The sequence below is a fragment of the Ostrinia furnacalis genome, unplaced genomic scaffold (assembly GCF_004193835.3).
Source record: "Ostrinia furnacalis isolate ACB-3 unplaced genomic scaffold, ASM419383v2 OfSCF0048, whole genome shotgun sequence".
Classification (NCBI taxonomy): Eukaryota; Metazoa; Arthropoda; class Insecta; order Lepidoptera; family Crambidae; genus Ostrinia; species Ostrinia furnacalis.
Window position 1 is genome coordinate 16,748 of NW_021130287.1, and position 24,619 is coordinate 41,366.

Sequence of the window (24,619 nt, forward strand, 5' to 3'; positions counted from 1 at the left end):
AATAAAATTATAAGCTTGAAAAGCTCAGCAATCCAAATAATTACATTTAATTCGCGCCACTTCAGTTAAACAATAGTTAGATTGGCGCCAAAAACTGGGTACATAGGGCTTTTGACCATCTGTTCACCAAAGGGAGTAAAATAAATACATTGAGCAGTGATACTTGCCAAGAATTCAATTACTTTAATAATAATAACCAGTTAGGTACCTGTAATAATTAAAAGTTTCCTTAATATTTTGAGAAACCTCTGTGAACCTAATTTTAGAAATAACAATTATTATGAATAGAAGCTGGATTGGATACTTAATACTTTGTATGTAAGTACGAGTAATTTTATTTTATGGAAATAACTATCTATGATTACGATACATAATGTTAGCTAGATTTGCTAAAAATAAATCTCTTTTGGGTTTAATTTTATAGTGGTTATTGCTGGGTGAGGTAGGTAGTGCCATCTATTGAGCAAGTAGCGATAGAAACTTTATGAATGAAAGGGCCATCTAGATTTTATAACTAAAAAAATGTGCTTAATTAGGAAATATAGAGGGCGTAGTTTTGCGCAAGACAGATGACAAGATGACAAGTTTGACAACCATGAATGACATTGACTCAAGCTCAAGTTCGTCCCTGAAACCAAATCAATTTTTTCAGCAATAATTACGTAAAATTACTATCTTTAAAACTAAAACATGTCCAGAAATTAAAGTATTTCGAAAGTGCTAATAAAGATTTACCTCCAAAATGTGGCAGTTAATGCAATTGCACTCTTGTAGCTTAGTAAAACAGAGGTAAATATTTATAACCTATTGAACGTATATTTCGCATTGTTTTTCCCTTTATTTATATGAAATTTAATTATTTTCAGGTTGCTAACAGCGAAGAACAGTGGCTATTTTATAAATGTCCTCAAAAGTAAACCGACAAACGTGCTTAAGCGTCATATTTCGGATTTTAAAGTTTCAACAGAAAAGAGTGCAAAGTGCAGTGAATTCTTAATTTTTAGTCCATGGAAGTTGTGTACCGGTATAAGTTTAGGACTTGCAGCTCGCGTGTTGTTCAATAATGGGCCTGCATTTTGTAAATCTAGTCAAACTTCTCGTATAGTCCAACGGAGGCCAAATGTTAATGATGACAGTTCAAAGTTTGACTGGAAGAAGTTATTTGAATACCTGTGGCCTCATAGATGGGTATTGGCTGCTGCTGTTGCTGTAAGTATAATTTCCAAACCACAAATTATTATTGTTTCTAATATTATCATAGAAAATCTTTTTAATCTTCTACTGTGTTTAATTTAGTTTTAAGATTAGGATTTGTGTTATCTGCATTATTAGTAAAGAACCAAAATGCTTGTTTACTTTCTATCATGCTTATTTTGTGGTTCTCTAAATTAAAAATAAAGATAGTTTTTGCTGCCTTTAACTAAAAATCCTAGAATTTTTATATCCTTTGTATGTTTTTGTAAAAATATCCATAAAATAAATTATATTTTCTTTATTTTCAGTCTGCATTGGCTGTGGCCTTCCTGAACGTCTACATTCCAGCGATGTTAGGTGTTATTGTCAACGTCCTAGCAAGCATGAAGACCAATCCAAGTGCAGATTTTATAGAAGAAATAAAAATGCCTGCTCTAAAACTTATTTCATTGTACATTGGACAGGTAAATGTTGTATAAATATAACTATCAATCTATGCAAATAACTTTGTAACAAATATACATACAGACATGAAATGGACTGATCCTGTGCTTAGTAAATATGAGAATGAGAAATATGTATGATATTCAATTAGTTGAAGGTTTGAAGTCTGCTTGACATTAATCAAGTTAAAAGTTTTGTTGCAAAATAGCACATAATATTACAACTTTCTAAATAAGATTACTACATATTTACTTTATATTCCTTCCAGGCAGCATTTACATTCTTCTACATCCATTTACTGGCACAAGTGGGAGAGAAAGTCGCGTTACAAATGAAGCAAGACCTGTTTGAGTCAATACTGCGACAGGACATGGCCTTCTTCGATAGTGAGAGAACTGGAGAACTAGTCAATAGGTAATTAACTGTAGTATCATCACCAAAGACATCTCTGTGGTTCTAAACCAGACGTCCTTTGTTCAATTTCCAGATTCGACACACTAAAAGATTTTTTGAGTAATTTTTTCCAGTTAGGATATTCCAGATTTGATCAATCTGGTTGTCCTAAAATAAATGAGATTGTTTGCTTGTTATGCTACCATGCCATGATTGAGCCATAGAAGAACCAAGTCATTGACAATTGGTAGGGACTGGTAATAAAGAAAACATTTGTATTAATTAAAATAGTAAGCAGCTAACAATTTCTCCATTTCAGGTTGACAGTGGATGTGCAAGATTTCAAAAGTTCCTTCAAACAAACCATCTCCGGTGGTTTGAGAGCTATCACACAGGTATTTATTTTGTTTACCAATTATTATTTTGTGCTTAAAAATGAAAGAAAGACATTTTCTAATAATGAAATTACTGCATGTAACCCATAGTTCAAATATTGTAAATTAAAGTTCTTAAGAGGTACATAATTCGCACGTTTTAACAATCAATTTTTACTTAAACAATATTTTTTAAATTGAAGTAGAGTAACACCAGTGTTCTATTTTACTAATAGTACTTTTGTCTCAAGATTATTTTAAATTGGTTTTCAGGTGATCGGTTCAGCGGTAAGCCTGCTTGTGATATCGCCACAATTGACCACTCTGACCTTGGTGTGTGTCCCATCAGTGGTCATCGGGGGAACATTCATCGGTTCCCTATTGAGAAAGCTATCGAGAGAGGCTCAGAGTCAGGTAAGAATATTTAATTTTGTTGATATTTTCAACAGTACATTTTCGTGCAAAATGGTAAATAGCATCTAGTGTCGACTTCGCGTCATATCTCAATCGCAATTGGTTTTGAGGTTCGTCTGACGCAAATGGCGGGTTAGAAATTTACTTCTATCGTCGTCGTCGTTGCCTGATCGTCACTTTCCATCATGAGACCATTTGAGATGCAGACCAAGAACTTCCTGGTAGTGGGTAAAAAAAATTGGACACCGTGCTAAAAAATCTAAACGTTAAAAGATATGAGAATATTAAACTTGAAAAAACCAGTACCTATAACTCTTTAAATGCTCCAAACAAATGTAAAAAACCGAGTTTTTTAAGCAGTTCTATTAATTTACAGATAGAAAAAGCAACTCTAGTAGCGGAAGAAGCGATATCGAACATGCGGACCGTGCGAGCGTTCGCGGGCGAAGAGAACGAGGCGCGAATGTTCGCTAACGAATGCGAGCAGGCAGCGGATCTAAGTATGGAGCTGGGATTGGGAGTGGGATTGTTCCAGGCTGGAACTAACTTGTTTTTGAATGGGTTAGTATTTTAACTCTTTTTTAGTGGCGACTGAACTGTTTCCTGAACTTTATTAACATGGAATAAGTTTTAAAATCAATTAAATATTATTTTCTGTGGTAAATATTTTTGAATTTGCCGTTATCCAATTTAAAAGGTTAGGGCAATGCAGGGTGAGTTTTTTTTGTTGAGCTTTATTCACGTACCTTTAAGCCCAAAAGATAAGGAGACATGTAAAGTGCCCCATAAGGGCTACCTTTTCTTTTTATTGTTTGCTATATTTGACGTTCTTAAGTGCCACTTGTGGTCTAAACTGAATAAATATTTTTGATTTTGATACAAAAACCAATAAAAAATTTGAACTGTGAGTAGCCTTGTTCAGCCATTATTCTTTATGCAATTTGAATCGTCACAAGGTAATGAAAGAGTGTAAGCTTTTTCACGATTTCCATTTTTTTTGTTCAATAATACCATAGTATTTGTAGTACCTAGTGGTAAACGAAAATGAACTTTATCAGGATGGTGTTAGGCACAATGTTCCTCGGCGGCCACCTGATGTCAACCGGCCAGATGTCGGCGGGTGACGTCATGGCGTTCTTAGTCAACGCGCAAACAGTACAACGATCGGTCGCACAACTATCGTTGTTGTTCGGATCGGTCGTCAAAGGAGTTAGCGCCGGCGGTCGAGTGTTTGAGGTGAGAAAAAGAAAGAGATATTTAAAGCAAATATACAGGGTGTCCCGTAATGTAACGTCAAGCCGGAACTGGGTGTTGAGGCAAATTGTGCTGGTTATCAGAAAAATATAAAAAAAAATCTTTGTGGCATATTTTCAAAATAATAGGCATTTAAAAAAAATCTAAAAATTCTACTCTAGGTGACGGTCCTTTTAATCGTGTTGCCATAAATCTTCACTTTTTCCAAATTTTTTTTTTGTTATGTAACCCTGAATAATGCTTCTCTAAATTGTTATCAAAATTATAAAACCAGCTGCTCCAGCTTGGATGAAAAAAATACATAATTCCCGAAAAAAATTTCAAAATAAAAATTTTGCCTAGTTTAAACTGACTGTACCTAAAAAAAATGTACTACGCGAGTGTGGCAAGTGACGTCATAATTTGGCGCATTTAGTAAGGATTCCAAAATGGTATAACACTTGGTAAATTTTTGCTGTAATTGTCGACAATTTTTGTTTTTTTGGAAATAGTCCCGTTTTTAACTTTATCTACCTTGGTTAAAAATTATTATTCTAATGTGCCCAAAATTCAAGTTTCTGTGACTGACTACCGTACAGTCAGTCACAGAAACTTTTGTCACCATGACAGTAATTAGTAGTTGACATACTGTGACAAAAGTCACCCGTGCGCGCGCGCCTTTACTACCTGCTCTGCCTGCACTTGTACTTGGTAACAGGAATGATAAGGATATGAAGTTTCAGTTATGGATACGGTTACGAATATTAGAATAATATTATACCGGTTTCGGTTACGGTCACGGATATGAAATCATTTCAGATTATCCGAAAGTTTCGGATAATTTCGCTTACGGAATTATTAGAATTTCAAAAATGTAGGTATAATACAAATAGCAAGATGCTGCGTGAGCGTGACCCACATAGCTACTTTATGTACCAACTAAGACGACACCTATGTATGATAAAGGTAAAACAGGCTGGCATATTAGATGGTGCCAGCGAATGCCAGACAAGTTGGTAACAAATATTAAGATTTAAGGTACAATTCCAAGACGGGCCGCAGACCGCAAACTGCAACCGCAAACTGCAAAACTATGAAATCGGCAGCGCGGCATTGCAGCTGCGGCGTGTATACTGCAGATTTCATAGAGTTTTGCAGTTTGGCCTTTATCCGAAACTATCCGTAACTTTTGAATCAGTTTCGGTTACGGTTATGGACATTTTTTTATTTCGGATATCCGATAGTTTCGGTTACGGTTACGGATATCCATAACATCCCTGCTTGGTAAGATGGCCCTCTCCGTCCCGCTCATACCTTTTAAAATGGCTTCTCCACCTCACTTAAGCCAGAAACTTGAATTTTGGGCACATTAGAATAATATTTTTAACCAAGTTAAAAACGGGATTATTTCCAATTAAACAAAAATTGTCGACAATTACACCAAGATTTTACAAAGTGTTATACCATTTTGGAATCCTTACTAAATGCGCCAAATTATGACGTCACTTGCCACACTAGCGTAGTACAATTTTTTTTCAGTACAGTCAGTTTAAACTAGGCAAAATTTTAATTTTGATATTTTTTTTGGGAATAATGTATTTTTTTCATCCAAGTTGGAACAGCTGGTTTTGTAATTTTGATAACAATTTAGAGAAGCATTATTCAGGGTTACATAACATAAAAAAAAATTGGAAAAAGTGAAGATTTGTGGCAACACGAGTAAAAAGACCGTCACCGGGAGTAGAATTTTTGGATTTTTTTTAAATGCCTATTATTTTGACAAAATGCCACATAGATTTTTTTTTATATTTTTTTGATAACCAGCATAACTTGCCTCAACACCCAGTTCCGGCTTGACGTTACATTACGGGACACCCTGTAGATATATTTTTTGGTCAACAAAGGTCTGGTTTTTGAGTTTAGGTTTTCAGATTGAGCTTTTATTCTGTATCCTATTATTGACACCGTTTTAAAGGGCTCGTGAAGCACTTTCAGTATCAGTTTTTCGATATCTTGTGTAGTTTAGAAATAATCGAGTGAGATCACTTATCGTTTCTACCCTGTAATATCAAGGATGAATTTTAAAAATCTTGATTCAGAAACCGGGCTAAAGGCATTGCTGGACAATAGTGTTGCAAAACTATAGTTTGAATATCGATTGTTGATCATGAAAAACAGTCATACTAACTATCGGTAGGACAGATACTATCTAACGGTACTATCGATACTAACTTATAAATTATAGCCAATAGTTTGCATTACTACCTGTTTATGAAAGATAAAACTATCGATATTATTCCATTTAGATAATATCGAATATACTGATTTTAATTTTGCTACTTTGTTTTGTTATTTTTGGTGACACTGTATAATAAGTTTGTTGTTCTTTCAATTTCAGTACATCAACAAAGAACCAAAGATGGACACTTCGGGCACAAAAGTTATAAAGTACCACGAAATTTACGGCGATATCGAGTTCAAAGACGTCACATTCGCGTACCCGACTCGTCCTGAAGCGGTAAATATTATCCCATCAAAAACAATACTTGTCAAAAAAACCAAGTCTCGCAACTCAGTTGTTCTACGGTAAAAAGTTGTGAGATCCATGTAATACCAAGTCCAGGCCAGGAAATCTTTAACGTTTTACATAAATTATTGACTTGGCCATCGCACTAAATAATTTAATTTACACGTGTTTTCATGCGATGGCCAAGTCAATATATTTATGTAAAACGTTAAAGATTTCCTGGCCTGGACTTGGTATTACATGGATCTCACAACTTTTTACCGTAGAACAACTGAGTTGCGAGACTTGGTTTTTTTGACAAGTATTGTTTTTGATGGGATCTCATTTCTTTTTGTATTTTGTAGACAGCAGTTATGTATCTAGAAAACTGGACCGAAATTGAAAAATTTTACTCGACTTGGCGGTTGCACTACCGTGCCCCCAAATATTTTAGTTTTTCCTTGATTCATACACCAAACACTACTTATATTCCAAATTTGAAGCTTCTAGGTCTGCTAGAAGTGCCTTAGAGTTTTGATGATCGGTGAGTCAGTGAGTGAGTCAGTCAGTGAGTCAGTGAGTGACAAAATTAAGTAACTTTGACCCGTTATAATTCTTAAACTACTGGTTCAAATTGAATGAAATTTTAAATATACCGTGTCTTTACAATGCCTGCATAGCTAATGAAAATTCAGCCTTGTAGTTTTATCCACAACGAAGTTACAGGCGGTCGAAAATGGCCTGAATTGCTTCGAGAAAAGGATGGTACGGCCGTGCCGCTTTTTTGCTCGACTTGGTGGGGGCACTGCCGTGCCCCCAGATAGATTTTTATTGATTAATGATTATCGACCTTATGACTAAGTTGACAAGGTACAAATTATGGTGGCAATACAGGGTGTTAAGTAAATGGGTATATGAGCCGACACTAGCCCATGTTAACATGGGCATATAAATGGTATGGTGAAGTCAGAAATTTGGTATCATCATTTTAATTTTTTTAAGTTTCATACAAAATAATTTTATAAAATCCGATTTGTATGAAAATTAAAATAATAAAAATGAAGATAATAAATTTTTGACATTAACGTGGGCTAGTGTCGGCTCATATACCCATTTACCTAACACCCTGTATATGGGACAGGGGCTTGACAGAGCCCTGTAAAGAGCTATGATTTTAATTATATTTTTTATTGTTTTATTACAAGTACATAAGAATTCGGTGTTTATGTATAAACCTAAAGCGAGTTATTCCATATTTTCAGGTAGTGCTGAAGCACTTCAACCTCAAAATCCCAGCGGGTAAGACGGTTGCAATCGTCGGTACATCGGGCAACGGGAAATCCACTATAGCTGCACTATTAGAGAGGTTTGTAAATGCTACTTTAACACACCATAATAATATTATGTATGTCCAAATTACTTTAGTGTTTTTAAAAACTTGCGAACCGATTTAGTTTTCACCCTGTAATCTGTATAAGTGAAGAAAATAATTATTAATAAATAATTTTAAAAAATGTCCTTAATATTTGCTCCTTATTTAAGTTAAACCTCTAACAATGATATTTCAGTGAGAGTATGGTTTCCGGATTATTTTGAACCGTGTTGCCTTATTTTAAAGCCATAAAAAACAAACTTACTCTGGAGAACTGTCTAGAAAAGGGTTTAATTAGAACAGACAATCATCAGGTCGTACAATCGATAACTCATCAGACTATTTTTGTTGCAAAATAAAGCCTATTCATGGAAACCATTGGTTTTAGGCTTTATTTGCTATAATATTATCAAGACATGAGTGCCACGACTGTGGCAGCACTAAATGTATGAAAGCTGGAAACTTTGATGAATTTTCGGATGGATCCAGTTTATTTTGTAACTTATTATTGGTACCGTTGGATAGAGCTCGTGAAGCACTTTCAGGATCAGTAGTTACTGATCCTGAAAGTCCGAAATCCTGAAATCCGAGTTTATTGATATCTTGTATAGTTTAGAAATAATCGAGTGAGATCACTTATCGTTTCCACCCTGTATCAAGTTCAAGTATCAAGAAGTAGTATATTACCTCTTTCAGATTCTACGACGTAAACGACGGGCAAGTGACGATAGATGGCGTTGACGTGCGCCAGTTTGACTGCAAGTGGCTGCGAGGCCGAGCGCTGGGCCTCATCAGCCAGGAGCCCGTGTTGTTCGCGACCAGTGTCAGGGAGAACATACGCTATGGCAAGCCGGAGGCGAGCGACGCCGAGGTAAGATACTCATCATCATCATCCTATCGCTCGCGCGTAATTATGTTGCTGTCGCACTCGCACACTCACTGCGGGCGCCCGTCGCACAGTCGCGACAGCAATATAATTACGCGCGAGCGATAAGGATGGGTAGCTTGGGGTCATTGGACAAAATTCTACGTGCTCACGGACCAGGCTTTAGCTATTATAACCAGGCCTGTTCATCTCTGGTTGGTTTAATCCACAAGGGATTCACGAGCGAGTAGTGAGTGACGTACGCGCGAATTCTTAACCCATTGTCAAAAAATCGCTTTGGAAAGAAGAACAAATACGCGTGTGGTGCGCTAGATGGCGACACAGTAGCTTCTTGTAGCGGCCAGCCCTATCGCATCGGCAGAGAACCAATGACTGACGTATGTAATCGAAACAGTGCTCGACTCCGAGACAAGCTAAATTACACCGTATTGTTGACGGCATTGACTAGATATTTTTTTAAATACCTTCGCGAATAAACTCCCTTTACGTAGTACTTATTATTATGTGTAATAACTAACTTGTGGAACCTAAGTGGTCATATGAGACCGCAGTATCGAGATAACTCGCTGATTGCGACTGTCCCTCGTACTCCGCACACCTCCCCGCGTTCGCCCCGTCCGTACCAGAGTGTCGATGTAACGTCACGGCCGTCAGGTGTGCACTTAACTCGACTGGGTTGTAGCACAGAATAATAACAAGTGCTACGTACAGAAGTTTCACTTCGCGAAGGTATTTAAAAAAATGTATGCTCAATGTCATTAACAATATGGTGTAATTTAGCCTGTCTCAAGAGTCAAACACCATTTTGTTGACAAACCTCAGTGATCGGCACTGCGCCGAAGCTATAGGGCTGACTTCGGTAAAATGATGTGACGTGAGGTGCCAAACTGCGGAAAATGGCCGAGGAAATACATGATTTAGCATGAATTATCATGAATAATATTAACAACTTATTTACCTCGCAGTGTCTTGAGGCAACTTAAAAAAGTACATTCTGTGTTTTTATTATTATTTAGGCAGTTAAATACTGCACAGTATTTAGTACACCATTTTCTTTATTTTCTTCCATCATACACAAGAATACGCGTGCGTGAGTCAATGTTCGCTCGTATTGTCTTGTCGAATAGTATCCTGTAGGTTAGGGCCATCGTGCGTGTTTTGTTTTCGATGTAAACTCGCGGAGATGAACAGGCCTGGTTGTAGTAACTAACTTATAGTACTATAAGTGGTTGCATGAGACCGCGATAACAATTGATTTCTATTGTATATCGGTACGCCACAAAAATGATCACCATTTTATACTTAATTTTAATTGTATTTTTCTATTTACTCTATTTCAGGTGATACAAGCGGCCATGACGGCGAATGCGCACGAGTTCATCACCCAGTTCCCAGCTGGTTACGACACTTTGGTCGGCGAGCGGGGAACAGCGCTGAGTGGCGGACAGAAGCAACGAGTGGCTATAGCGAGGGCTGTGCTGAAGAACCCGCCTATTATCATACTGGACGAGGCTACCAGGTCAGTCAACAAGCTTTATTGGCGTTGTAAGAAGGTTCAAAGTCGCCCAGCCAGATCGCTAGCTAGGTCAGACGACTTTCACCTTTATTAACTTTGCAAGAAAACCTAAAGTTGCTCATCGAGTGACTCTAGCATTAGTAGTAAGGCGCTGAGCGGCGGACAGAAGCAACGGGTGACTATAGCACGAGCTGTTCTTAAAAACCCGCCTATTATAATACTGGACGAGGCTACCAGGTCAGTCGACTTTGAGCTCTTTGGAAGCTCAAAATTACTCAGCGAATGATTTGCTAGGATTTGTATCGTGAAGTGGGGGACAATTGCGTTCCCGTGCTCTAAAATCCGCCCGTCATCTTCAGTCGACTTTGACCCTTATTGACTTTACAAGAAGGCTCAAAGTAACCCAGCAGAAGATCAACTCAGATTAGTATGAATGCGCACGAGTTTATCACCCAGTTCCCAGCTGGTTATGACACATTAGTCGGCGAGCGGGGCACAGCGCTAAGCGGCGGACAGAAGCAACGAGTGGCTATAGCAAGAGCTGTTCTTAAGAACCCGCCTATTATTATACTGGACGAAGCCACCAGGTCAGTCGACTTTGACTCTTATTGGCATTATAAGAAAGCCCACAGTCGAGTAGTTGGTTACTCTCTAGGATTGGTATAACGGCGCTGAGCGGCAGACAGAAGCAGAGAGTGGCCATAGCACGAGCTGTTACGAGACCTGGCTGCCAGGTCAGTCGACTTTGAGTCTTATTGGCCTCAAAATAAGAGTCAAAGTTGCCCAGCTAGTGACTAATAAGGCGCTGAGCGGCGGACAGAAGCAACGAGTGGCCGTAGCACGAGCTGTTCTTAAAAACCCGCCTATTATCATACTGGATGAAGCCACCAGGTCAGTCGATCTTCACTTTTATTAGCTTTGTAAGATGGTTCAAAGTCGCCTAGTCAGATTCGCTAGATAAAGACTAGCAGCGAACAGAAACATCACGTGGTCATCGCACGAGCTATGTTGAATAACCCGCCTATCACCATACAGATCGAGGCGACAAGGTCAGTCGAATTTGATCTTTGTAAGTATCACAATAAGGTCCAAAGTCACCTAGCAAGTGACTCTCTAGCTTTACTATGACGGTGAATGCGCACGAGTTCATCACCCAGTTCCCAGCTGGTTACGACACTTTGGTCGGCGAGCGGGGGACAGCGCTGAGTGGCGGACAGAAGCAACGAGTGGCTATAGCGAGGGCTGTGCTGAAGAACCCGCCTATTATCATACTGGACGAAGCTACCAGGTCAGTCAGACAATCTTGAACCCTATTGGCTTTACAGGAAAGCTCACATTTGCTCAGCGCAATGAGTATAATACTGGAGACAAAAGTGCGTTTCCATGCCCTATACTGGATGAGACCACCAGGTCAGTCGATTTTGACTCTTATTGACATTACTAGCTTTCCGCCCGCGGCTTCGCCCGCGTGGAATTTTGTCTGTCACAGAAAAACTTTATCGCGCGCGTCCCTGTTTCAAAAACCGGGATAAAAACTATCCTATGTTCTTTTCCGGGACTCAAACTATCTCTATGCCAAATTTCATCAAAATCGGTTGCGAGGTTTAAGCGGGAAAGCGTAACAGACAGACAGACAGACAGACAGACAGACAGACAGACAGACAGACAGACAGACAGACAGACAGAGTTACTTTCGCATTTATAATATTAGTTGGGATAAGAAGGCCCAGAGTCGAGTAGTTGGTTACTCTCTAGGATTGTTATAACGGCGCTGAGCGGCGGACAGAAGCAACGGGTGGCTATAGCAAGAGCTGTTCTTAAAAACCCGCCTATCATCATACTGGATGAGGCTACCAGGTCAGTCGATCTTCACTTTATTAGCTTTGTAAGATGGTTCAAAGTCGCCAGCCAGATTCGCTAGATAAAGAATAGCAGCAGCCAGAAACGGCACGTAGTCATCGCACAAGCTATATTGAAGAACCCGCCTATCACCATTAGGGATTGCAATCCGGTATCATTTTCAATCCGGCCGGATTTCACCGGATTGACGCTAATCCGGATTGCAAAGTTACTTGCTTGGTCTAGTATTTAGTGATTTTTAGTTTTGATAATAGTACTAATATTATTTATATTTTTCGGTATTAATTGTAATTTTTGGTAAGTAGGGGAGAGTTCGGTATATTGTACCGCCGGGTAAATTGTACCACCCCCATATTTCGTAAAGTATTTATTGAATGTCTGTAACTGCAACACTCAGCGATACACAACTAAAATCAATTAATATCGGCCATGTGGTTTTTGCCGTGACAACAAACACGTGAGTTTTATTTTGAAAAGTATTTTTTCATTGTTTTCAAGTTACTTTTGACAATACATGTTTAGTTTGTAATTTTGTTAAATTTAATCACAGGGTGTTTCTAATATATTATTTAGAAGCGTAAATTAGTGTGGATTACAATTATTTGAAACATTTTTCGGTATTTAAGAGCTATATTTTTTACCGATTTTTTAAAAGCACTATCACCTAGTCGGCTAAATTGTACCACATCAAGTTGTATGGAACTTTACCAAAGGATTTTGAATTTTTTTTGAGTAAATCATATTTTGAAGTTATAATAGCGTAGTTATGTTTGACTAACAATAAATGAAAGCAAAAGACTGGCAAAGTAGATTGGGTACAAGTGTGCGTTACGATAATTGGAATTACAAAACTTGTACTCAAAATCGTGATAACGTGTAAATCAATATCGATTGTCTATGTTATTAACTACTGTTCCTTTTCGTTTTCTAATTTGTTAAGAATGTATCGTATAATATTTTGCCATAGTTTTTTTATAGGCTTGAAATTTATTGAAATCCAATTTAGTAACCCTGTGGTACAAATTATCAAACCGGTTGGCTAAATTGGACCGAAGCTCTGAACTTGTACTTTGTTAATTTGTGCTAAATATTCAACAATCATGTTAATTAATACTTATGAAATAGTAAGTTGAATAATGTATCTTTTTATTATATACCATGGACATTAGCAAAAACAAAACAAAACTATGTGTAAAATGGGATTGAAAAAAACTGGTCCAAATTAGCGGACTCTCCCTTACTAGGTATTTGTACCTACTAATAAAATTATAAAATTTCTAAATAATAAAGTTAGTAATCAGTCTGACTCTCACTTATTGCTGTATGTATCTGAAAGTACTTAAGTAATAATAATAAATAATAATGTAAACTCTTATTAATAATCTACACAGACTTAAATCAACAAAACAGTCTTTTAAATTTGTACTTATAAATTAAACTTCAGTTCTTTTTAAGAAATAATCTGACTCCTAAGAAACAATAAAAGAAGAAGCATTTTTTTTTTGCAAAGGAATATGCAATGTAGTGTCGCACCACGTCTAGCGATCTGGCAAATGCGCGCGCGCTCGACTTTCCCAGTTCACGTTCGCGTATTTTTTGCTTTACCGGATCCGCCACCGGATCCGGCGCCGTCTCACCGGATCCGGTAGGTCCAAAAACACACCGGATCCGCCGGATTACCGGATCCGCCGGACCGGATTGCAATCCCTAATCACCATATAGATCGAGACGACAAGGTCAGTCGAATTTGATCTTTGTAAGTATCACAATAAGGTCCAAAGTCGCCTAGCAAGTGACTCTCTAGCTTTACTATGACGGTGAATGCGCACGAGTTCATCACCCAGTTCCCAGCTGGTTACGATACTTTGGTCGGCGAGCAGGGAACAGCGCTGAGTGGCGGACAGAAGCAACGGGTGGCTATAGCAAGAGCTGTGCTGAAGAACCCGCCTATTATTATACTGGACGAGGCTACCAGGTCAGTCAGACAATTTTGAACCTTATTGGGTTTGCAGGAAAGCTCACATTTGCTCAGCGCAATGAGTATCGTGCAGGAAACACTTCCATGCCCTATACTGGACGAGGCCACCAGGTCAGTCGACTTTGACTCTTATGAGCCTTGTAAGAAAGCTGAAAGTCGCATGACACGTTGGTCGGTGAGCGGACAGAAGCAACGAGTGGCTATAGCAAGAGCTGTTCTTAAAAACCCGCCTATTATCATACTGGACGAGGCAACCAGGTCAGTCAGACAATCTTAAACCCTATTGGCTTTACAGGAAAGCTCACATTTGCTCAACGCAATGAGTATCGTGCAGGAGACAAAAGTGCGTTTCCATGCCCTATACTGGACGAGGCCACCAGGTCAGTCGACTTTGAGTCTTATGAGCCTTGTAAGAAAGCTGAAAGTCGCATGACACGTTGGTCGGCGAGCGGGGAACAGCGCTATGGGGGTTATTTGCCAACAACCCACCATATGTTTTACTCGGAATCCTATTCCGATTCTTAATCGTTAAGATTATTGTTAGGCAGTTCGAGTCAGGAAATAAAGGTAGGAAGAACACGGTGGAAGGAAGAATGTTATTAGCGGATTGGAAATTATATTTAACAACAGGAATAGCAAAGGATTGATTAGGATACAATAGCAATAAAATTATTTAAATCTTAAGAGCAAAGCGATCGCGGAAGAAGTGTCACGACGACATATTTCAAAACTCTTCAACGGCGATGAGTGAGCGGAGATCGGTGACCGGCGTTGAAGCGAGACGGCAGCATACGTCTTCACGGGTGTGCGAGTGACGCAGATGTATTGTGACGGCCACAGCACGCATGCGCCAACGATTCGTTCACGTTCCGTCAAGTCGGGGTTGGCCCAATCTCATAGGCGGAAGCGGGTCGCTCCGAAATCTAAGGCGGTGGTCCAAGTTAGGAATGTGGCGGATGGCCGCCACAGCGCTAAGCGGCGGACAGAAGCAACGCGTGGCCATAGCAAGAGCTGTTCTTAAAAACCCGCCTATTATTATACTGGATGAGGCTACTAGGTCAGTAGACCTTCACCTTTATTAGCTATGTAAGAAGTTTCAAAGTCGCCAGCCAGATTCAATGTAGAATAGCAGCGGCCAGAAACGGCACGTAGTCATCGCACGAGCTATATTGAAGAACCCGCCTATCACCATAAAGAACAAGGAATTTGACCTTTATAGGTATCATAATAAGAGCCAAAGTCCCCTAGCACGTGACTCTCTAGCTTTACTATGACAGTAAATGCGCATGAGTTCATCACCCAGTTCCCGGCTGGCTACGACACCTTAGTCGGCATCTATTTTGTTCGATACTGTAGTTTTCTTTATACAGAGTTAAAAACAATAGATTGTAAACATTCTTACGAAGCATAGCAGCCGAAACGTCAAGCCGTGAGTCGCGTTAAGACCCGTGTCTTTCGATTTTAGTTGAAATTAAACGCGAAAGTTTAAAATCTAACATTCTTATGTTTTTTTTTCACAGTGCCTTAGACTCTGCCAGCGAAAAGGTGGTACAGTCAGCATTAGAAACAGCTGCTAAAGGGCGCACAGTGTTGGTGATCGCTCATCGCCTCTCAACTGTCATAAATGCGGACCTCATTGTGGTCTTGAATAAGGGGAAGATTGTAGAGGTGAGGGATTTGAATTTATACTTTAAGATAGTATAGATAACACACTTTATTCTACACAACACAAGAAAAGAAAAAAAATACACAAAATAAACAGACAATAAATCACACACAGAAACGATTTTTCGTTTGTGTGAAATATAGACCTAGAATTGCTGATTTTATCCCTCCATATTATTTTTGACTGTCTACACAATGTATTATGTCTCTCTGACCGTAAGATGAACTTTATAACCAAATTATTAACTCACCTTAGGGCCAGTTTTTTGATTCATAGTTAAAATAACAAATTGTTAAATTTTGCTACTAATCGTTAAATATTAACAAAATGTTAACTAATAAACTCGGCATCAAATAAATCGCACCTCCCGCTACAAGCACTTTTCAAACGTATGCATCCCAACTTCCCACCAACATTGGTTCCATTTGAAAGCCTAGTTTTTTTACACTTTATTTCATTAGAGGAAACGTTTTTACCCCAAAAATGTGTCTTTAGAAGGATTCAGAGTCACTTTTTCAAAAAATAGGTAGTTACGCTTGAGCAAACTTTTATGGCTATAAAACTGTTAATTTGGGATTAATCGCTATCCATCTGTTAAAGAGGACACGTGTGATCATTATTTGGTTTTATAACCATAAAATTTGGTCTAATTGATCCCAGAGGTGAGCCCAAAGTGAAGTCTTTTTTCAAGTCACATTTATGGTATACGTTAATAATTTATTGAGAAATTAAGTGTTTTTCTTTAAGGATATTTATTGGGCTTTCAAATAACACCAATATTGTTGGGGCACCATGATTGTATCAGAAGAAAATCTTTAAAGTTCGCGTCGCGGAAGGTGCGGTTTATTTGATGTTGAGTGTAGTTAAAAAATGTACTAGTAGTCAAGCTAACAATTTTTTTTCTGATATTTAACCACTTGTCATTTGACATCTGTCAAATTTGACTATTGGTTATTTTAACTACGAATCAAAAAACCGGGCTTTAGAAGTGATAGATAAAACTCGAACTTGTACATTTCAGATGGGCACCCACGATCAGTTGAAGAAACAGAAAGGCTTCTACTGGAACCTGATCAAGCAACAGGACCAAGATTCAGAGACTTCCAGGACGTTATGAGAGTGAGGTAGCTTGATAAAATAATTTGTTGACAATAACTAATTTGACAAAGTTAGAAATAGTAATTTAAAGCCATCCGCTTACGATATAGAGTCGCAGAGTGAAACGCATTGATTTATAACAAACAAAAAAACACTTTTTTTTTTGGTATCATATCGCTGAAAACTTTATGGAATTTTTTAACCGATGATGACGTCATATACACGTCATGATGACATGACGTCTACGTGTATGTTAAATTGCATTTTTGCAGAAATGTAGATAAAAGATTAAACCGTCGATAAATTAATAATCTAATAATTATAGAGTCTAAGATTTTTATAGCCTGGGAAAGTAATTAATTAATAGATCTCTTAAACTACGAGGGGCGGCTGAAAAGTTTTGAGCCTAGGGTATTAAAAATGCCGATAGAATAGTATAAAAAATATATTTTTCTATTTAATCTTCCTCTACTACAACGCACTTCTTACATTTGTATAAAAGAGCTTTTAACCCACTGAAAAAAAAATCGCAATCTTTCCCTTCGAAATAATCCTCTAACGCTGCCTTCATTTCTTTGTCACTCAAAAATCTTCGTTCCTGGAGGTCATTTTTCCAATTTGAGAATTAGAAAAAATAGCTAAGGATTCGGACTAAACTGTGTGGTAGGTGATTAATTTCTTGAAATCCAGTTTTACCCGGGGCAAGCCTTGCAACATGCGCGATGTGCACGGGCGAATTGTCTGTCAATAACAGATTTCCTTTCGCCAGTTTGCCTCTTAATATTTCGACAACCACTTGACGCACTTTTATCAACAGTACAGCAAAATAATCCCCGTTTATTGTAGTTTTTTTTAAGTAGGTAGTCAATGAATAAAATTCCTCCACAATCCCAAAAATAGTGCCTATGAGCTTGGGTGTCGATCGCTCCACTTTGAATACCGCGGCGGCGTTTTCCCTTTTCAATCCAATGCATTGACTCTTGTTTTGACTCTGAATCGTACTGCCGGATCTATTATTTATCAATAGTGACAATGTGAGAAAAAAAATTGTTAGGATTATGGCCAAAGATGTCCTAAAACTCCTGCGAAGTTGTGACTCGACGCTGTTTGTCGAATGGCGTGAGCATTTTTGACACCCATCGCGCACACCCCTTTTTCATGTGCAAATAAGTATGAAAAATATCGCCAATACGTTCCTTGCTAATGCCTATGGCTTCAGCTATCTGTCACAGCTTAATTCGCGGATCTCTAGAGCAAGATTCTTTAACTTTTCATTATTTTATTCGTTAATGGCGAAATCTGGCCGCCCTGACTTGCGGTCATCTTTTAGCGACTCCCTGCCATGCTTGAATTATCGGATCCAATCTTTCATGGTGGCAAATGAAGGCCCAGATTCCCCATAAACTGTCGACATCTCTTCAAATATTACCGTCAGCGTTTTGTTCTTCTTTGTGAGGCATTTTATGACAACTGTGTACTTCAATTTCGTACATTGCGAGGATGACTGAGACATGATGATGTTTACGGATTAATTACTAAAAGCGTGATGACGCTAATGAATTGAAACTTTGTACATATACTAAGGAGGTTATTGGCAAATTAATTAAATTTAGTGTGAGTCAATAATAACACTTGAAGATACCTAGGCTCAAAACTTTTCAGCCGCCCCTCGTAGTAAAATAGCAAAAAAAAAATGCAGAAATTCACTAAATTGTTGACTTCAGTATAGAATGAGATAGGTACTTGCATGAAATAGGTTTTAATATCACAGAGAAATAGTAAAAAAAAATCTTACTCCATTTTTTCATAACATTGTCACTGCCGTTATGCGTTTTTAAGAATAATAAAGTAGATTATACAAGCAAATGATAGTGAGATAGATGCTTAAGTAACAAGAAATATAATGTAACTAATGTAATAATATATTTTTACCAGTAAGCGTAAATGAGAAAATAGAGAAGACAAAAGAAGTAACTAGAAGAGGTATTTATTGATTTTGTTTTGTCGTAGATCACTTCAAATTGGTGACAGATGGGATATTGGTTGGTTTTGGTGTTGCAAGCGATATTTTATTAATATCTTAATCTCGTTTGATATTATTGATTTGCGATTATTTTAGACTTCTGGTCTGTGTACCACTGCCACAATACTAGTAAAGGTGGATCAACTAGAGTTGAGGCAATAAACTCAAGCAAAGATTTGTATCTATACAGGGTGTTAGGTAAATGGGTATATGAGCCGACACTAGCCCATGTTAACATATGCATATAAATGGTATGGTGTAGTCAGAAATTTGATATCTGATTTTATAAAATTTATTTTGTATGATGATATCAATTTTCTGACTTCACCATACTATTTATATGCATAATAATATGTTAACATGGGCTAGTGTCGGCTCATATACCCATTTACCTAACACCCTGTATACAATATCTGCGCTAACGCCTCAATTTTCATTGAGCGACCTATAACATGTTACTGTAGAGTCCAATTAGTTAAATGATAAATCCGTAGAAATAAACAACAAATAACTTTAAATCTGCTAGAAGTCCTGCCAGAGTAGGTGTTTTTATATTTATTTAGTATCTTTGCCGAGTTTAGCACAAGATAGACCCTAAAATGACAAAATAAAATATAAGTTTATGTGAAAATTTCAGTGCATTTTAGTTACCAAAAATCCTGTCTATTTTTTTACCTTCATAGATACTTATGATACTTCTGTACCTTTGTTTTGTGATTGTCTTTATTCTGTGGCATTTTGTGCACTCAAGTACATTTTGTATGTAAATAAACGATTTACACGATTTTCTTTACTTACATTTATTTATTTATTTATTGCGATTGTATGGTCGTGTGTCGAGAATAAAATTGTTATTATTATATTCGTTGTTTTCTTATTCAAAACTGTAAACATTATACAGGGTGTTAAGGTAAGCAATATTATCCTATAAACTGCGAATAAGTAATATGAATTTAGAAGTTAGGTACATAAAATAAAAAAAGTGTTTTAGTATGTTTTAAAAAATATATTTTTATTCCGCGCTAAAACCCAGCTTAATGACACGCGCGTGAGCAATGTATAGTCGACATCACATCGGACTATAATTTTTTTTTGTGGCAAAAAACGCCCCTATTCAAGTAAATAATAACCGATCATAGTACAAAGTACTTACCTTACCACGTCACGATCATCAGCTGTTTGGTGTGACGGCTCGGCGGTCAACTCGGCAATACTTCATATCGAACACAAACGTAATGTTATCTAACATAAACAATTTTTTTTTGTGAGTACACCATACCCGCGGTCAAATATTCATAAATAATGTCCACGGATCACGTGAAGGCACAATTAAAACACACACGGCGGTCGCGTAAGTGTAACACGCTCGAGTAGCGACATATCGACGTGCGTTCGCTTCGGCGTCTCGGCGATTACTGATTGATTAAAGGCGAGAGCGGGGAGTGGGAAGTGGGGAGGGGAACGACTCTAGCGCCGCGCGCGGCGTGGGTGTCAGTTCAATCGCTACATTATTTTGAATCGCACTACCCTCTCTTTTTTGGTAAAAAAATATGATATTTTTATAGATGGATATTTTGTAATTGGGAAGTTAAAAGCTTGACACCACAGTCAATTGACATACTTTTTTTAAAGCTGTCAAAATGCAGCATTATGACGTCACATTTCCGTTAACTCAATTGATAACTTTTTATTGAATGAAAACTAACTTGGTTTTCAGAATGAAGTGTTTTTTTGCAAAAATAACTGCCCTTAATTGGTTAATGGTGTCACCTACCCAATTACTTACCTTCTCTTTAAAGGTCACACGCTGATGATATCGGGCTACAATAGTAGCTGTGGTCCAGCGATCGAACCCCGTAGGAGTAGGCTTTTTTAAAGTATTGATGAATCACAAACAGTTTTTAATCCACTAGCATTAAAAAACAATATGATCCGAAGAAATTTAATGTTTATTGCATACTGGATCACCAAAATTGTTTGTACAATAAATTCAATAACACTGACGAATTATTTACATTTAACTCAATTACTACGCATAATTACATCGTTCATATTTACACAAGTTAACAAATTTTAGAATTACACAATATAAATATTTTATCTCAATTTCAAGTATACTGATGATGGTAACTCCGATCTCTATATAGATTTTAACACTATGCTTTTTAATGTTATCATAGACTCTTAGAGAACTAATATGGTAACACTATGTATTTTTTTAAGTGGCAACACTGGGTATTTCCGTATTTTTATGCAATATGCTGTAATACCCGCAACGGTCATATTTTAGTTATGTCTCTGATATAGCAAAACCGCGTTAGTCTAAAGTTAGGCGTATCACGTTTTACACTAAAGTGTAAGGAAATAAAGTTCAAAGTGGCAGTCAGCTTATTTAAGAATCTTCTTTTTATTGTTGGCAATACTCGTCTTATTAATCATGCGGTATTGCTATATCAGTTAAAATTTAGAATGTTGTTTTGCCAGTTGTAAATATGACTACGTTTACATTGATATCAACGATAGTGTTTTTGAGTTAAATTCATCAGTTTTGTACAAATGAATTATTTTCTACCTAATCAAGTGTATCCTAAATTTTAATTCCGTAGAATTTATTATTATTGTTAGAATTTTATAGCTTAATTGCTAACATTTTTTTTGTGATGTTGGTAATACAAATAATTTTATTATATCTTTTTTACTCCTTGATTTTTATATTGACGTATATTTTGAAATCAAGCGCAGTGAGTTTTAAACCATTATTACTTTTTATTTTATTTTATTTTATTTTTTATTTAAAGTCTCGAACATAATTATATGAAGACGCTAATGGAAATCGAACCCTGAATCTTACGCTATAGAATGACGTTAACGTAATAAGTAAAATACTGTACATTTACAAAAACAATGGTTTAGTTACAATGTAACTTAAACAGGATATTTTATTACATAATGTATATTATATTTAATTGACTTAATTTGAAATTATCAGCTATTATTTTGATTTGGCTAATAAATACGCATTTTACTAGACCCAATGTGACATTGACAACCCTGATAAAAAACAAAAGCTGAGTAAAGGCAATACTCGTATGAGTTGCCATATTACAAAAATGGCAAACAACTGAAGTTAAAAAAATCCATCATGCAGTACAGAAAATTGCAGCCAGGGGCGCTTTGAAAATGGCTGAATTTTATCGTAAATTAATAATAATTAATTAACTATGAGAAGGACTAATGAATAACCTTGGTATAATAATTTAATTTTATCTCAACATTTTACGTATAATTCCAATACCTATTGAAGGTTCATATTTACAGGTAAATAATTTTATATTATGTACAGATCATTGTCAATTTTGTTACTAAATCTACGTTGAAATTGTGTGACTATTTGAGTTAATTTATCTTACTTATTAATTAGTTCATGGTTTCTTGGCGTTCATTTTTGGTATAAAAGTTTTATTTTTATCTGGTATTTTTGACAATATTTTTTATGAGAGTTCAGTAGCTTTTGATACTTTGTGACTAAAAAAAACCTATACAGTCGCGAACAACAAATTGATTTTAAACTTTAATTTTTATATAATTTATGGTTCTAAATCAATGAGGGTTTTCGCGAATGAAAGATCCGCTAGATGGCGGGACGTGGATGTGGGGTCTGACTGCTGCGTGATTGGTGGATTTTGACATATCTGTCAATGTCATGTCAAAAATAACCAATCATGCAGCATTTGGACCTCGCGTGTATGTATTGCCATCTGGCGGATTTTTCATTCGCGAAAACCCTCATTGGGATGTACCGGCGCCGTTCTTTTACTGAATGAAGGCTATCGTTTTTATACTTAACAGTTGGCAGCACTGGTGGATGACAGAACTTTACAGTGGCGCCATCTTGGTGAGTGTAAGTTGCATACTTGATGTGCCTTTCTTTTTCGGTAAACTGTTACAAATAAACAATTATGTTATTTTAAGTAGGTATATCAAATTCCTTGGTATTTCAACATTTTCCATAAATACCTATTAAATTACCTACTTCAATAGTATAGATAGACTATGTTATTACAAATTTCTTTTACCTAATTGAATCAACTTATTTTTACAGTATAATTATGTTTCTTAAACGACTGAGGGGATAACTGAAGGTATCTTATACCAAATGCAACGAGTATTAAAATGTACAGAAGAATAGCTCTATTTCTTTCTTTCTTTCTATTCGTAAAATCGAATTCGCTAAGAAAATAATGGAGATGTTTTTTCGGGTTCTTTGACAGAACTACACTCTCGCATTTACACACTCAATGAGGGTTTTCGCCATTGAAAATTCCGACAGATGGCAATACGTAGATGGGAGGTCCAAATGCTGCATGATTGGTGGATTTTGACATATTTTATCTGTCAATGTCATGTCAAAAATAACCAATCATGCAGCATTTGGACCTCGCGTCTACGTATTGCCATCTGGCAGATTTTTCAATCATGAAAACCCTCATTCCCAAGCAAAATTGTTCCCTATTATGATCGTTTGAAGGAACGAATTAGCTTGGATCTTTGAATCACTCCTGAATGCTATTCCTCTGTACATTATCTGCTTCGTGCAACAATACGGCGAAAGTCGATAATTTAGATGATCTTGTTCTTCTAATAGCTTCTAAAAACGAACGAATTTTCCATACTTTTACTCAGTGACATCTATCTTAGGGGTTGTAGCATCTGAGGTCATAATTCTGGGGTTAGAACTTATGACCCGAAATAGGTTTAAATTCCTGCTCCTGTTAATTCGACCGATAGCTTTATGTGCCATCCGAAGCATTAAATACCTATTTAGGATTCTTGTTATTAGAATCATTAGGATAATAATTTAACACTGTGTGTCCTCCATACAAATCAGACATAGAATTTCCTGGTAGAAATAATTAATTTCGACCCTATTTAACACTTTCCCGACAGTAACCCAGACACAATAAAAGTTTATTGTTATGAATGCTATAGCAGTTCACTGTCCAGGAAAGTACCTATTAACATGATTAAGTGACAGAGTTCATCCTTCAAATTCATGCCATCCTAACCCTTCAATGAACTAACTAAGACTTCCAAATAAAAATTAAGTTTCCACTTTTCACCGACAAGATACACCGTCAACACCGACTTTCGCCGTCACCTACGGCCGCTCTAGCCACTCCACCGTCATCGCAGGCCGAAGTGCAACAGCGCGGAGCCGAGCAGAAGTAAGCAGGTCGCGCTCGACGTTATACCGTGGATGGCGCTCGTGTTCCGACGGAGGATCGCCGCCATTTTGTTGCCTGAAAAGGATAGAAGATTTCGTTATTTTTAGTGTTCTGTTTTAAAAGTAACATTTACTTTAATTAGGATTAGGATCATAAAGTTTATCAACTCGTTTTTGAGAAAAATAAAGACTAAAAAGTTAAGAAGCTTAGCACGTTCTAAAACGTTCTCAGGTCTTTTATAGAAGTACCAGATTTTGCTACTCAGGTTATATTTTTGCCACGTGGGTGGTGAGACACTTACTGGCTTCAGAGCGAACACGTGTACTTATCGACGCGGGCTTGGTGTTACACGCGCTGCACTTACAGTAGCTGTAGTCTTTTAGCGTGGCGTCCCTGACTGTAAACCAGCTCTATACTGTGACACTTACTGCCTTCAG

General features: G+C 37.2%; 2 protein-coding genes across 4 annotated transcripts in view; one reads left to right on the forward strand and one right to left on the reverse strand.

Annotated features, from left to right (window-relative positions):
- The first annotated feature begins 614 nt into the window (after positions 1–614).
- LOC114352683 (ATP-binding cassette sub-family B member 8, mitochondrial) lies at positions 615–22,892 on the forward strand. Of its 3 annotated transcripts, none has more exons than XR_003655880.1 (15): positions 615–789; positions 867–1,209; positions 1,503–1,658; positions 1,907–2,052; positions 2,351–2,426; positions 2,679–2,819; positions 3,196–3,380; positions 3,878–4,055; positions 6,451–6,570; positions 7,821–7,924; positions 8,627–8,801; positions 10,157–10,335; positions 15,691–15,838; positions 16,858–17,312; positions 18,607–19,019. XR_003655880.1 is itself a non-coding variant. In XM_028304434.1 (15 exons), the coding sequence occupies exons 1-14, from the start codon at positions 743–745 to the stop codon at positions 16,951–16,953; spliced, it is 2,094 nt and encodes a 697-aa protein (XP_028160235.1). In that variant the 5' UTR covers positions 615–742; the 3' UTR covers positions 16,954–16,960; positions 22,807–22,892. The 3 variants fall into 3 exon arrangements, 2 of the variants coding, with proteins under 2 accessions (XP_028160235.1, XP_028160312.1); XM_028304434.1 differs by lacking the exon at positions 18,607–19,019 and adding an exon at positions 22,807–22,892 and having other exon boundaries at positions 16,858–16,960; XM_028304511.1 differs by having other exon boundaries at positions 16,858–16,960; positions 18,945–19,196.
- A 451-nt stretch (positions 22,893–23,343) lies between these two features.
- The window catches only part of LOC114352844 (hemicentin-2), a 35,480-nt gene continuing 34,204 nt past the window's right edge, over positions 23,344–24,619 (reverse strand). The window contains exon 7 of the mRNA XM_028304616.1: positions 23,344–24,257. Coding sequence (XP_028160417.1) covers positions 24,142–24,257 — 116 coding nt within the window. The 3' untranslated portion in view covers positions 23,344–24,141. The remainder of the gene's footprint in view (positions 24,258–24,619) is intronic.

Bases quoted from the DNA above. Each gene is read 5' to 3' on its own strand.
- LOC114352683 (XM_028304434.1), top strand. From the start codon at position 743: ATGTGGCAGTTAATGCAATTGCACTCTTGTAGCTTAGTAAAACAGAG. The intron at 790-866 runs GTAAATATTTAT...AATTATTTTCAG, and splicing joins TGTAGCTTAGTAAAACAGAG to GTTGCTAACAGCGAAGAACA. The intron at 1,659-1,906 runs GTAAATGTTGTA...TATTCCTTCCAG, and splicing joins TTTCATTGTACATTGGACAG to GCAGCATTTACATTCTTCTA.